General features: G+C 34.4%; 1 protein-coding gene across 9 annotated transcripts in view; it reads left to right on the top strand.

The window, feature by feature from the left end:
• Positions 1-14,984, top strand: part of RXFP1 (relaxin family peptide receptor 1) — a 109,425-nt gene that overhangs the window by 90,381 nt on the left and 4,060 nt on the right. For 5 of the 9 annotated variants that reach the window (XM_070261445.1, XM_070261448.1, XM_023636383.2 and 2 more), the window contains 5 exons: positions 3,454-3,525; positions 6,943-7,014; positions 10,267-10,496; positions 13,255-13,665; positions 14,371-14,589. In XM_070261445.1, the coding sequence (XP_070117546.1) occupies positions 3,454-3,525; positions 6,943-7,014; positions 10,267-10,496; positions 13,255-13,665; positions 14,371-14,589 (1,004 nt within the window). Of the gene's footprint in view, positions 1-3,453; positions 3,526-6,942; positions 7,015-7,885; positions 7,958-10,266; positions 10,497-13,254; positions 13,666-14,370; positions 14,590-14,984 lie in introns of all 9 variants that reach the window. The other 4 variants (XM_070261443.1, XM_014737915.3, XM_070261447.1 and 1 more) reach the window with 1 other exon arrangement.

Raw genomic sequence — 14,984 nt, 5'->3', positions numbered from 1 at the left:
TTTCTAAGAGGTGATGGTTTTAAATGGCTGGGTTTAGATCTAAAATAAGAGGATGAATCTCCTTTTGAAAGAGGATTGACTATACTCTGTGCCGCCTCAGGCTTGATCACACCAAAAGAGTTAATGAGGGCAAATAAATTGGCAGCAATCAGGATTCACTTGTCACAGTAGACTTTAAGTAGCTCTGGTGGCAGGAAATCTTTGCCACGTGCTTGATTTAACTTGTGCTTTTAACATCAACTACTCTAGGTGATAATGTGTTTCCTCAGCGAATTCAGAAATGGACCTGGAGTCCAGTTAAGTTTAGACCAACTTTCCTAAACAGAAACTGAGAAAATGGTCCTTTTACGTGTCACTTAGGATCTAGGCCATTACGCGATTCATGCTGTAAGAACCATATGTCAGAATTATCTCCAACAGCCAAAACCAGCGCTCCCACCAGAAACTATTGAATGTGACATTTGGAGTTTTAATATGCTAGTGGACTACTCTAAATCTGTTTTTCACATCACCTTGCTAATATGACCAATATTTTACTTGGCTTCTCATACAAGGAACTGAAATTGTGCTCCCTCTTTTACCTAAATGTGAAACAGACAGATTCGTCTGTTAATAGTCTTCTAATTGGGGATAGAAAGAATAGCTAAAACTAAAACTAAGCTAGAAACTGGATAACCCAAGATGAATAGGTATAGTTCTCTTACTCAAAGAACTCACAGCCTTCAGAAGGGAAGCACATACGTACAGAAATAGTTTCAATATAACGTTATGCATGATGTATGTATCATATGCGCTACTGTTCCCACCCAAGGCAGGGGGGGTCATCTGCCCATCACAAAACATGCCAATAGTCAAGAGGCAAGGTGTAGGAGAGAAAGGGTTTTATTACGGCTTGCTAGCAAAGAGGAAGATGGCTAACTAATGTCCAAAAGAACCAACTTACACAACAATGACTACAAGCCAGTTATATAGGGGGCAGGCCTCCAGACAGGGGAGGCATCTGGTCTGCAGATGGTGGGGCAGACATCTGGTCTTAGTTCCTGTAATCTTTTATTTTACTGGATATGCATCAGAGATCGGAGCAACATCCTATACACTGATCTTTCACTTGTCATAGATGGTCTCTATCAGCATAGGGGTCATGATAATGACCAGGGGTTATCACATTCCTAAGGAACTCAAAAGGACAAAGTTATCAACTTATTGTAGCTGAGAGGGGCCGTAAAATCTACAGAGCATGTATATCTCCTGGAGAGTGCATGTCCAGCTGTGTAGTTAATCAGAGGTCATTCAAAGTTACAATATGGTTTCTTTGCTGTGATTTGGCTTCCCTTATGTCAACCTTGTGTTGAGCCGGTATCACTGTGATAGAAGTGTGCACAAGGAGTATATGAGAGAACAGACAAAAGAATGCCTAACCTCTCTGGTCACAGGGGAGTGACATTTGAGCAGAATCTTGAAGGACAAATAGAAATTCACCAGGACAAGAAGAAAATCTTATTACAGGCAGAAGGAAGCACCCAGGCAAAAACATGAAGGTTAGAACACTGAAGTGCATTCAGGCCATGGTGAAAGTCATTGTGACTGAGTAGAAAGCGGTAGGAAATGAAGCTGGAAAGATAGAGTGGCTAGATATTTAGATAATTAATGATATTTTATGATACACTAAACAGTTTTGATTTTATCTTCTAGGCAACAGGGAGCTATTGAAGGATTTCAAGAAAGGGATGAAATTTTAGAAAGATTCCTGTGATTGTCAAATCAGAACAATCTATCTTAGACAATTCACGTATAAATATGTAAATAACAAAAATAATCTCAAAGTTCAGTTTGCAATATGAAAATAAAACATTTACAGCAAAGACATTTATAATACGTATTAGGTTATATTAGCTACTTATTTTTAGTTTTAAAAACTCAGTCTAGGGACCGGCCCCATGGCTGAGTGGTTAAGTTCATGCGCTCTGCTTCACTGGCCCTAGGCTCATCAGGCCACGCTCAGGAGTGTCCCACATGTCACAACTAGAAGGACCCACACTAAAAAATATACAAGTATGTACTGGGGGGATTTGGGGAGAAAAAGCGGAAAAAAAAAAGAAAGATTGGCAACAGTTGTTAGCTCAGGTGCCAATCTTTAAAAAAAAAAAACGAAAAAAACTCAGTCTAAAACTATCCTGCCCTTCAAAGTTGAACAATCTAACTTTTGACTTATAAACACTCCAATTTACATAACAAATAGGTCTATTCTCCTAACTCTCCCTGTGGCATCTAAGAGGATTTGGAGATGGATAGGGAAAGAGGTTAGGTTTTCTCTTAGTATCTCTTGATCACATTGGAGAACTCAAGCCTATTGAAACACTATCTCGTTTAGAAGAATCTGAGGCTTTTCTCATGAGAGCTGCCACTGTCAAAACTACCACAATAGCTGCTACTGTCAAAAACCTTCTTACTGCTAAGCTACAAGGTCATACCATACTAGGCAGCCCAACCTCCATATATACATAAGGAAACACGCAAAATATCCTGCCCCAGGAATGTATGAGATCCTGTGTATACCAGCTGTGAAAGAAACTTACATCTGAAATAATCCACTTCCATTTGAAAATCATAGTGAACCCAAGCAAAAGAAAAAATTAAGGCTCCAAACCTTAATCCTCCTCTAACATGGAAGAAAGGAAAGAAGGAAAAGAGAGAAGGAGGGAAAGGAAAAAGGGGCACAACACACATATTAATTGAATTAGAAAATTGTATTGTTAGAACCAGATCAAATACTGTTGATGCAAAATAACCAATAACCATTCTATAAGTAAGAGAGATAAGGTGAATTTTACTTGAGCCAAGGTGAGGATTATAACCTGAGAAGACAGTTTCCACAAAGGAAGAAAATTATCTGGAGAAGTATGTTTTCAGTACATTCTTATACCTTTTTAGAACAAAGAACATACATTAAACATGCTCAGGACATATATTCATCAAAGTTCCAAAGAGGCATTCAGTTACAAATTAGCAGGTCAATATGACCCTGATGTCGAGAAAGGGACTAATAGGGGCATTATCAATAGGGCATTACCAATAAGATGTAGAAGGGGAAGTATGCATTCTTAAGAGAGTGCATTCTATAGTGGTTAAAGCAATATGTGTCTGATAGGCCATACGTAAGGCTTTAGCTGCAGCCGAATGGGTTTTGAGCCAGAAGTTACCCCACATACTTCAATATGCGAAAACTTCTTGTAAATACCATCAAGTATTTGTCTCTGAGTGAGTGATGGAAGGGGACAAAATATTATTGTCTTTTGCCATTTCACTCCCTTTTTAAAAAATTTAGACTTCTGGTAATTAATATAACTCATTAATAGCATTGTTAAAAAGTTGTATAATAGTTTCCTAATAAGTTACAGATTAATGAATAAAGTCTGAAGAAATAATATAACATGTTTGCATTTATTTCCCTAGGGATTTAGGAAGTAATAAGATTGAAAATCTTTCACCGAATGTATTTAAGGATCTAAAGGAGCTCTCACAATTGTAAGACTGATATTAATTTTGTCATTTCATTTATTTTTTAAATTGTGATAGAATATACGTAACATAAAATTTACCATTTCAACAATTTTTAAGTGTACAGTTCAGTGACATTAAGTACATTCACATTGTTGTGCAACCATCACCCATCATCCATCTCTACAACTTTCTCATCTTCCCAAACTGAAACTCCATACGTATTAAGCAATAACTCTCCATCATCCCTGCGCACACCAGCATCCCCCACTCCATGTTCTGTCTCTATGAATGTGACTACCCTAGGTACACTATATAGGTGGAATCACTCAATCTTTGTCCTATTCTGACTGGCTTATTTCCCTTAGCATAATGTCTTCAAGCTTCATCCATGTTGTAGCATGTGTCAGAATTTCTGAATATTATTATCCTGAATAATAATATTATTTCAATTAATTATTAATATTTATTTATTTTTAATTATTCATTTTACATATTTTATATTATATAAATATTATATAAATTTTATATTATAAGTCAAAATATTTTATATTATATATTATTTATATTATATAATATATAATACATATGTAACTATATTATATATTAATATATAAAATATATATAGATATTTATATATAAAATATGATATAACATATAATAAAATATATAAAATAATATATAAATTATAAAATATATAAATATAAGTATACATTATTTAAATATAAATATATATTATAAATTATTAATAATTAATTGAAATATTATTCTAAATCATAATCCACTGTCTGTATATACTACATTGTGTTTATTCATTCATTCATTGATGAACACTTGGGTTGCTTCTACCTTTCAACTATTGGAGTGGCACTGCTATGAATATGGGTGTACAAATATCTGTTTGAGATCTTGCTTTCAATTCTTTTTTGGTGTATAGCCCCAGAAGTAAAATTGCTGGATCATACAGTAATTCTATTTTTAATTTTTTGAGGAAATACCATACTGCTTTCCATAACAGCTACATCATTTTGCATTCCCACCAGAAGTGCACAAGGATCCCAATTTCTTTACATCTTCGACAACACTCATTTTCTGTTTTTTTGGTAATAGACACGCTAATGGATATGAAATGGTATCTCATTGTGTTTTTGATTTGCATTTCCCTAATGTTTAATGATGTTGAGCATCTTTTTCACGGGCTTATTAATCATTTGTATATCTTCTTTGAGAATGTCTAGTCTTTTGCCCATTTTTTAATTGGGTTGTTTGTTTTTACATATTTTTGTATATATTTTATTATATATATAATATATTTTACATTATATTTTTATATATATTTTATATATTTTTGTCTTCATATATTTTAGATATTAAATCCTTTTTAAATATATGATTTTCAAATATTTTCTCCCATTCTTCAGGTTGTCTTTTCACTCTGTTGATAGTGTTCTTCAATGCAAAAAAGTTTTTAATTTAGATGTAGCCCAATCTTTCAATTTTTTCTGTTGTTGCCTGTGCTTTTGGTGTCATATACAAGAAATCATTGCCTAAACCAATGTCATGAAGATTTTCCCCTATGTTTTATTCTAACAGTGTTATAGTTTTAGCTTTTATATTTAGGTCTTCAATCTATTTTGAGTTAATTTTGTACATAGTTTAAGCTAAGGGTCTAAGTTCATTTTTTTGCATGTGGATATCTATCTGGTTTTCCCAGCACCGTTTGTTGAAGAGACTGTCCTTTCCCCATTGAATGGTCTTGACACCTTTGTTGAAAATTATTTGACCATATAAACAAGAATTTATTCCTGAGTTCTCTCTCCTATTCCATTGGTCTACATGTCTGTCTTTATGCCAGTACCACACAGTTTTGATTACTGTAGCTTTATAGTAAGTTTTAAATTCAGGAAGTGTGAGACCTCCAAATTTGTTCTTCTTTTTCAAGATTGTTTTAGCAATTTAGGCTCCCTTGAGATTCCATATAAATTTTAGGATAGATTTTCCTATTTCAGCAAAAAATATCATTGGGACTTTAATAGAGATTGCACTGAATCTGTAGATTGCTTTGTAGTATTGACACATAGAATCTGTAGTATTGACATCTTATTGATATTAAGTCTGCCAATCTGTAAACACAGAATGTCTTTCCATTTATTGTGTTCTTTAATTTCTTTCAGCAGCATTTTGTTTTCAAAGTACAAGTCTTTCACCTTTAGTTTACTCCCAAGTATTTTTTTCTTTTGATACCATCATAAAATGGAATCAATTTCCTTTTTTTTTTCAGATTGTTCATTGTTAGTGTATAGAAATGAATTTGATTTTTGTGTGTTGCTTTTGTATTTGGAAACTTTGCTGAATTTGTTTATTAGTTCTAACAGTTTTGTGTGTGTGTGCATGAAATCTTAAAGATTTTCTACGCGTGAGATTGTGTCATCAGTGAACAGAGATAATTTTGTCTTCCTTTCCAATTTGAATGCCTTTTATTTCTTTTTCTTGCCTAATTACTCTGGCTAGGACTTTCAGTACTACGTTGAATAGAAGTGGTGAAAGCAGGCATCCCTGTCTTAGTATTGATTTTAGAAGAAAGGCTCTAGGTCTTTTACTGTTGAATATGACGTTAGCTGTGGGCTTTCACATATGGCCTTTATTATGTTAAGATAGTTCTCTTCCATTCCTAGATTGTTGAGTCCACTTTGTTTCTTTTATACAATTCATTTTTTATTGTCATTCTTCCTCTCTTTCCTGCTTCCTGTAATTACCACCCTCCAACAACTCCTCCCTCACCCACCTAACTAATGGTCTAATCTAGAATAAATTTCTTAAAGAGAGATCTTGCCCTGAGAAGCTCCTTTTAACCAATGATTCTTGTTTCAAGGTGTTGTTTTACAAAGATTCTGAAATTTTCTCTGTTTAAATTCACATGTACTGTCACTGTTCTATGTGTCTTTGTTCTTAGCTCTAGCCTTCTACTTTTCATTTAATGCTTCACAAATCCCTAGTACAATATGCCACCTTTGACATAAGATTTATTGTAAAAAGTATTCAATGTGACTCCATTAATTCAAATTGTGACTAAATGAGATTTTTTAAGAGAATTTAAACCACCTCTGCTCCTAGGCATGTGAAGTAGGTGTGATTTCTCTCTGGGTACCCTACCACTTCTCTGGTGGGAGCCATTTCTTGACAACTCCACCTTTATGCCCATGTTGTCTTCCCTCTCTCTCTATCATGAACACAATCATAGAGTCCTTACTAACAGCTAGGCATTGTTCTAAGTGTTTTATCTCCATTAATTCATTTAAATGTCCAATGAACCCTGTGAGGCAAGTGTTGTTACTGTACTTTTGTTGCTAATGTTTAAAAGTAACCCAAAGTCAACAGACATACTTTCTCTTTACTCAAGCAGTTTCTAGAAGTGACCTACTGTTGCTTTTTTTAAAAAAACAGGAATCTTTCCTATAATCCAATCCAGAAAATTCAAGAAAACCAATTTGATCACCTTGTCAAACTCAAGTCTCTGTAAGTATACACCTGTGGGGATAGTTTTATGATAAAATTTTTATTTATATATTACTAGCTAATAAATTCTATAAAATAAGATTTATGGAATATTTCAAATCGGAAGCTTTATTCCCAGGATATTAATTAAGTTCCACAAAAACATATAAGATGAGTGCTTGCTGGACTATAAACAAACAGCTATTAGCTTTATCTTACATGTTTATAAACTAAAAATTAGATAATGATGAATCATTTTATGTTTTCCTATAATCACCAGGAGCTTATATTGGATTGTTTGCTTTGATCTTCTGAAGGCATCTATGCATGTTCATTCCTCCATTAGCACTGGATATCTAAGAATTCATTATAGCCATCTTTACTCCAAGATGGAATATTATAGATTATATAAATCTTTACTTGCACAACACACACATACAAAAAAATTCTTTTAGGATCTAATAATTGCCTTAAAAAGATAAGCTTCAGTTCATTTAAATGTTCCCTCAGTAAAATGGCATTTTATTAGAAAAACATATTTAAAAATTATTAGAAAAATTTCAAAAATGTAAAACTCCTCTGCTACTGTAATATTGTCTAAAGGATAATGCTTGTTCCTTTATTCCACAAATATTTATTGAGTAGTTACTGTGCACAAAGCATTGTGCCATGATCTATGAGGATCTAAAAATTTCAAACAGGGGAGATATATATGTATAAATAACAGAATACAAAAGAAATTGAGGAAGTACCTAGAGCAGGCTGAGTATGAATGTTTGGTTCAGAATAAGTATTAACTAACAGCATTTTATTAAATTGTCCTTCACAAAAACTCATTTTATTATACCCTGTATAATATATGTTATTTTGACAATTAATTTGATATTTTTAGCAGCCTAGAAGGAATTGAAATTTCAAATATCCAACAAAGGATGTTTAGACCTCTTATGAATCTCTCTCACATGTAAGCAGATATTTTTCTTGTTCTTCACCTTGATTTTAAATTTTTATGTGTCCACACCTATTGTGCTAATACATCCATACCCAATGCAGCCAATCTATTAACATTTTCTACTGACTGATTTGCCTAAACAATAATTAACTCTTAAAGTGTTTATACTGGGCAGGATTACTTTTAGTTTTCCATGGTTTGGTAAAATCAAAGGAGAGCTTTTGAACGTCAGAGAACACGAGTGTGGAGGGAACCCACTGAGTCCTGTAAGTTCTCCTCAGCTCTGTTACCATTTATACACTTTGATGTTTGCCTAATGAGCTAGTAATTTGTACACATGGTGTAAGCGCTACCAGAAGAAGTAGGAATTTAGATAAACAACATAAGATAATTATAAATAAATAATTCCTGTAAATGGAGGAAGGTAAGGAGAAATCCTCCTTAGTGAAAATTGCCCCAAGGTCAGGGCACGATTGGAGCAAGTGTGTACGGATAAGACAGAAACTTTGAAAAATCTTTTATTCTAACAGTGTGTCTCATTGTACCATCGATTACATGCTTTAGAAACATTTTCTTTAATTGAATGCAATCCTATAGCAGGTATTAGAATGACCTCCAGGGTAATTAATTCTCAATAATCTAGAAAGTGTTGAGTCAGCCACCACCACTCTGTGATCTTGCTTATATTTTAAGTCTAACACAGTACACTCTACTTTTGTTCTTTATAATTCCTTAGAGAGAATGCTTATAAAAGTTTCCTTGGTTCTACACAACACTCTGACTAAATTAAACAAAAGATTTTATTGAAAGGAAATGGCGAAGCTCACAAACTCCAAGGAACAGACTTGAACTGGGCAGAAACCATGGCAGACCTAGGCATCTGGGCAGCAGGAGTTAATCAACAGGACAATATCCTGTAATTGCCGAGCTTTTATCTTGTATTACTACACCTCTTTACACTATGAAGATCATTCATATTTTTTGCCAGAGTACATGGCTTTAGAGATAAATAGATCTAATTTGAATCTCAATTACTACATTTATTAGAAAATTTCCTAGCAAATAATTTGCCTCTATTAAAGATTCATCTCCTCCTATGGTGATACTAATACCTACCTCATGGAGTTCATTTGAGAATTTATTCCTGGTACCTAGAAGATGCTCAATAAATGGTGTTGGTGTTGCCGGTAAAATAGTAGTAATTATTGATTAACCAGATGGTGTCTTTATCAAAAGGGGAGGGAGTCTCTCTATTGGTGAAAGAATTCACTCAACAAATATTTACTGAACACTTTATTACTTACCAAAATCTAATGTAAGAGGAAGGCATGTTAAGAAGTAATTATAGATACATAATAACTTCTATAATAGAAAAGCCATGGAAACACAGAGGAGAAAGCACTTCACTCTTCTCCTGAGGTTAAAAGCAAGATCAGTTGCAGCAACAATAAGAGCCGTGTAACAGTGTATTTACATATGCCAAATACTAAAAACCCAGTAAAAGTTTCCTTGGATGGATTCCTTTGATCCCATGCTAACAGTTTATTTATACAGTCGTGCATTGCTTAACGGCAAGGATACATTCTGAGAAATGTGTCGTTGGGCAAATGTGTCATTGTGCAAACATCAGAGTGTACTTAAATCAAGCACAAGAGAAAATAATGCAATAAAGAGAGGTGGTAAACACAAGATGTAGCAGGCTGTTGCTGGCATAACATGGCATAGTCTTTTACAGTAAACTTTTTTTAAGTAAAAGGAGTAGAAGAGATCTAAAATAATGATTAAGAATATAGAATAGTAAATACATAAACCAGTAACATAGTGTTTATTATCATGTATTATGTACTGTACATAATTGTATGTCCTATATTTTTATATGACTGGCAGTGCAATAGGTCATTTACACCAGCATCACCACAAACACATGAGTAAGGCGTTGTGCTACATTATGATGGCTACGTCATTGGGTAATAGAAATTTTTCAGCTCTATTATAATCTGATGGGACCGCCATCATATGTGTAGTCCCTTGTTGACAGAAAACTCATTATGCAGCACATGACTGTATTCGAAGACATGTCTAACACTGGTATATTCATTATGCCTATTCATTGTTCTCACCCACACATTCTTTTACAGTAAAATCAAGTTAATGAGAATTAAACAAGTTTAAAGCTTCTGGATCCCTAACGTTTGACATTCGTCTGCATCCTACATATAAGACATTTTCTTTCTACTGCGAAAATGTAGAAAATAAATATTAATGTATAGTGACACTGAGTTAAATTTAAAATCTTATTTCACTTTCTCTTTGTGCATCAGATATTTTAAGAAATTCCAGTATTGTAGATATGCACCACATGTTCGCAGCTGTAAACCAAACACGGATGGAATCTCATCCCTAGAGAATCTCTTGGCGAGCATTATTCAGAGAGTCTTCGTCTGGGTTGTATCTGCAGTTACATGCTTCGGAAACATCTTTGTCATTTGCATGCGACCTTACATCAGGTCTGAGAACAAGCTGCATGCCATGTCAATCATTTCTCTCTGCTGTGAGTACTTCCTAGTTGAAGAGGAATTATAGTTTTGAAATATACAAAAGCATTGCTATTAGAAAATAACTAAACAGAGTGGTAGAATTACGAGATTTTTAAAATTTCTCTTTATTGCTTATATGTTGTTTTCACATTCACTCCAATGAAAATAAAATTACTTTAGTGATCAGAAAGAAAATAAGTTTTTAGAACCAGCCCTGATGGTTTAGTGGTTAAAGTTCGGCACTGTCCTTACCTCGGTGGCCCAGGTTTATTTCCCCTTCCCAGAACCACGCTACTCATCTGTCAGTTGCCATGGCTGGCCGCGGCTCACATAGAAGAACTAGAAGGACTTACAACTAGGATATAGAACCATGCACTGAGGCTTTGGGGAGGAAAACAAAAAAGAAAGAAAAAGAGGAATATTGACAACAGATGTTAGCTCAGGGTGAATCTTTCCCTGCAAAAAAAACACAAAAGTATATTTAAAAAAAAGAAAATAAGCTTTTAAAACGAGGAAATTCAATCACCTTACATAGATTAACGAAGCTCTCATTCATTAGTTTTGTCTCATAGAGAAGCTCTCATTTGTTAGTTTTCTTCTCTGAAGTCATAATATTTTATTAAAGCAAATCTTTTACTATGTAGGTAAACTCTTTTACTGTGAATACAATTGCAACGTTTCATAATCACATTTTTATGTCTAGAGCTGTATTTACTTTTTGTTTGCAGATCCAGTTCATAGATATTGACAACAAATAGTTGTTTCTCTGGTCTCTGAGCTACTAGAATCTTTTCCCTTCATAATTTTAAGCATTTAAATAAGAAAATGTTTTTAGGTAGTGTTAAATTTTTTCAAAAGTTTTTGAAATGTGTTGCAAGGTATTATACTAAATGAGGACTACAAAAAAAATAAGCAAGAGGGGCCGGCCTCGTAGCCGAGTGGTTGGGTTCGCGCACTCCACTGCAGGCGGCCCAGTGCTCCAGCGGTTCGAATCCTGGGCATGGACACGGTACCCACTCGTCGGGCCACGCTGAGGCGGCGTCCCACATGCCACAACTAGAAGGACCCACACAACTAAGAATATACAACTATGTACCGGGGGCTTTGGGGAGAAAAAGGAAAAAATAAAATCTTAAAAAAAATAAGCAAGAAACCAGTCCTCAGGGTGTTTATAGTGTGGGTCAAGTGGCCTGTAATTTATCTACACTTCCTCAAGCGAGCATTAACCCACGTGATGTTCTACTTTTTTATGTGTGCTGTTCCATGTCTCACCCCTACCCTCATTCAAAGTCTAATGTCTAATTGTTTTTTTCAAGCCACCTAAGAAATAGAACTCAGAAATTATTTACTACTTTGTATTGTTAGCTACAAAATTTTGAGTATGCTCAATTTCCCTGGTGAAGGCTAGACTATAATTTCAGCGTTTAAGGATAAGAGTCAGCTTTATGATTTATACAGTGATGTGATTTTAGGCACTTTGTGTAGAAAGCTTGCACAGTGAAAAAATCTCATTTGCTTTCTAATATGTAATGTGTGCTTAAAAAGCAAATATACTGGGGCCAGCCTGGTGGCATAGTGGTTAAGTTTGCACATTCCACTTTGGTGGCCCAGGGTTCACCAGTTTGGCTCCCGGGCACAAATCTATTTTTTTTTTCTTTTCTTTTCTTTTATTTGAGGAAGATTAGCCCTGAGCTAACATCCACTGCCAATACTCCTCCTTTTGCTGAGGAAGACTGGCCCTGAGCTAACATTTGTGCGCATCTTCCTCCACTTTATATGTGGGTTGCCTGTCACAGCACAGCTTGACAAGTGATGTGTAGGTCCACACCCAGGATCTGAACCAGCAAATTCTGGACCACCAAAGCAGAATATGCGAATTTAACCGCTGTGCCACTGGGCTGGCCCCCGGGCACAGATCTACACACCACTCATCAAGCTATGCTGTGGCCACATGACACATACAAAATAGAGGAAGATTGGCACAGATTTAGCTCAGCAACAATCTTTCTCAAGCAAAAAAAGGAAGATTGGCAAGAGATGTTAGCTCAGGGCCAATCTTCCTCACCAAAAAAAAAAAAAAAAAAAAAGCAAATATACTAAGTAGCGTATCTCACTTACAGCTGATATGAAGGAAGAGAATGCCTAAAAAGAGACAGAGAATGCTGTAAAATTAGGAAAAAAGAATCAGACGGAACAGGTTTGCTTAGGCCAGCTCTGGGTAAATTCAAGCCCCTCAAAATTGTACTGACTACAAAGTGCTTCATCATTATTCATACCTTCTAAATTATAGACTTCAAAATTCATAGTCATTAGTCTATCACAACAACTTCTGAATTACTTCCTCTGGGATTTTGCATGACGTCCTTATCTTGTTAATTGGGAGAATTTCATTGGAAGTGGTGAACTAAATAATAATATCTCTAATTGAATGCTCAACATAATTGCATTTTATTCATTTATTCAACACTCCTAGGTGATAGGACTAGAATGGAAAACACAACAGACAAGATTCCTGCTTAGTCTAGCGTATTAGAGGAAAACAGACGAGAAATGATTTTATAATTAGCTGTAGAGGGTGCTATAAGAGTGGCTATCAAAGAGAGTTGATGAAGAGGTCCTTACTCATAAATGAATTCTTAGAATAAAAATTACCTCCTCCCAAGATAGAGGAAATTTGGCTTATTTTTTGCCAATATTAAAAATATAACTGCTTATGATAATTTCATTATACCTACTTATTTCTCAAATTTGTGCAATTTACTGTTCCTATAGGTGCTGACTGCCTAATGGGAATATATCTATTTGTGATTGGAGCCTTTGACCTGAAGTTTCGTGGAGAATACAATAAGTATGCACAGCTGTGGATGGAGAGCATTCATTGTCAGCTTGTGGGATCTTTGGCCATTCTGTCCACAGAAGTATCAGTGTTACTTTTAACATTTCTGACACTGGAAAAATATATCTGCATTGTGTATCCTTTTAGATGTTTAAGACCTGGAAAATGCAGAACAATTACAGTTCTGATTCTCATTTGGATTATTGGGTTTATAGTGGCTCTCATTCCATTGAGCAATAAGGAATTTTTTAAAAACTACTATGGCACCAATGGAGTATGTTTCCCTCTTCATTCAGAAGACACAGAAAGTATTGGAGCCCAGATTTACTCAGTGGCAATTTTTCTTGGTAAGAAATTCTGTATTATAAGCCCTTTCATTCAAATGTTAGACTAAATCACAGTATGAACCTCATTATGCCTTCTAATGCTTACAAATTTTTATTTCAGCTCTAATTGGTTTTTCTCATTGACATTGGGGGTAGATTCTATCAGAATTCCCTGAGGGGAATTTTTTCCTAAATTACCCCTTTATCATATAAATTCCAACATGATGCACCTTAATAAGACAAGACATTAAACATTTGTATTTCATGCATTCACCCTAAAAATACTAAGCAAAATATATTTTAACTCTTTGCCTTTAGAACTTGAACAAACTCAAAGTAGCCACACAAGTCTTTGGCTTGAGAGTAGATATACAAGCGTTTTCTCTTATAAAAAATATTCTCAAAGTATAACTTAAAGTAATTGAATTAGGAAAAAAAATAATACTAGAGAGATTAATTTAATAGACTCAGGATATTCATTGAATCACTATAATCTCATTTTAAGATGCCATTTTTAAATTAAACATGTCATAATCCTTCATTACTTCACTACTTCAAATTTTTAAAAATGTATGATTTTTGAGTACCTTAGTAATTCTTATGAAGAACAAAAAACATGCTATGTTGTTTGCATCTTCTCCTTAATAACAGCTAAGGGTAAGTTTTCTTTGTTTGTTTTAAAAAAATGTGCATATACATTAACAATAATCTTTGTGTTCTAAACAGGTATTAACTTGGCAGCATTTATCATCATAGTTTTTTCCTATGGAAGCATGTTTTACAGCGTTCATCAAAGTGCTATAACAGCAACTGAAATACGGAATCAAGTCAAAAAAGAGATGATCCTTGCCAAACGGTTTTTCTTTATTGTATTTACCGATGCATTATGCTGGATACCCATTTTTGTACTGAAATTTCTTTCATTGCTTCAGGTAGAAATACCAGGTACAGCTTTCTCTTTTCTTTCTATAAAGAAACAATAAATCTGTTCCTGCAATGTTCCTCTAAGAAAGAAAATTAAGATCCTTAACACTAACTCATTAAGAATTATAAGTCAGAGTTAAATGAACTTCAAGCTTTGTTCATCAATGAAATGTTTACTGGGAGGAAGCTGTTCGGTTCTTTCCATAAATGCCTAAAAACACAATTACTATTGAAACCAAGGAACAATGACTCAAACAAATTACACTTAATGTGTTGAAATTCTGGTAATGCCATGCTTAAGATGACCGGAAAGGAAAACAGGTCAAAACAATTATCAGATAATTACTTCGCTTTTTTCAGAATATACGAAATTTTTCTTCCCGGAATACATAGCAGTTTAGAGAACAGTACTCCAG

This window comes from Equus caballus, chromosome 2 (genome assembly GCF_041296265.1).
Source record: "Equus caballus isolate H_3958 breed thoroughbred chromosome 2, TB-T2T, whole genome shotgun sequence".
Taxonomy (NCBI): domain Eukaryota; kingdom Metazoa; phylum Chordata; class Mammalia; order Perissodactyla; family Equidae; genus Equus; species Equus caballus.
Note: the sequence above shows the minus strand (reverse complement) of the source record. Positions and strands in the feature narration are given on the sequence as shown.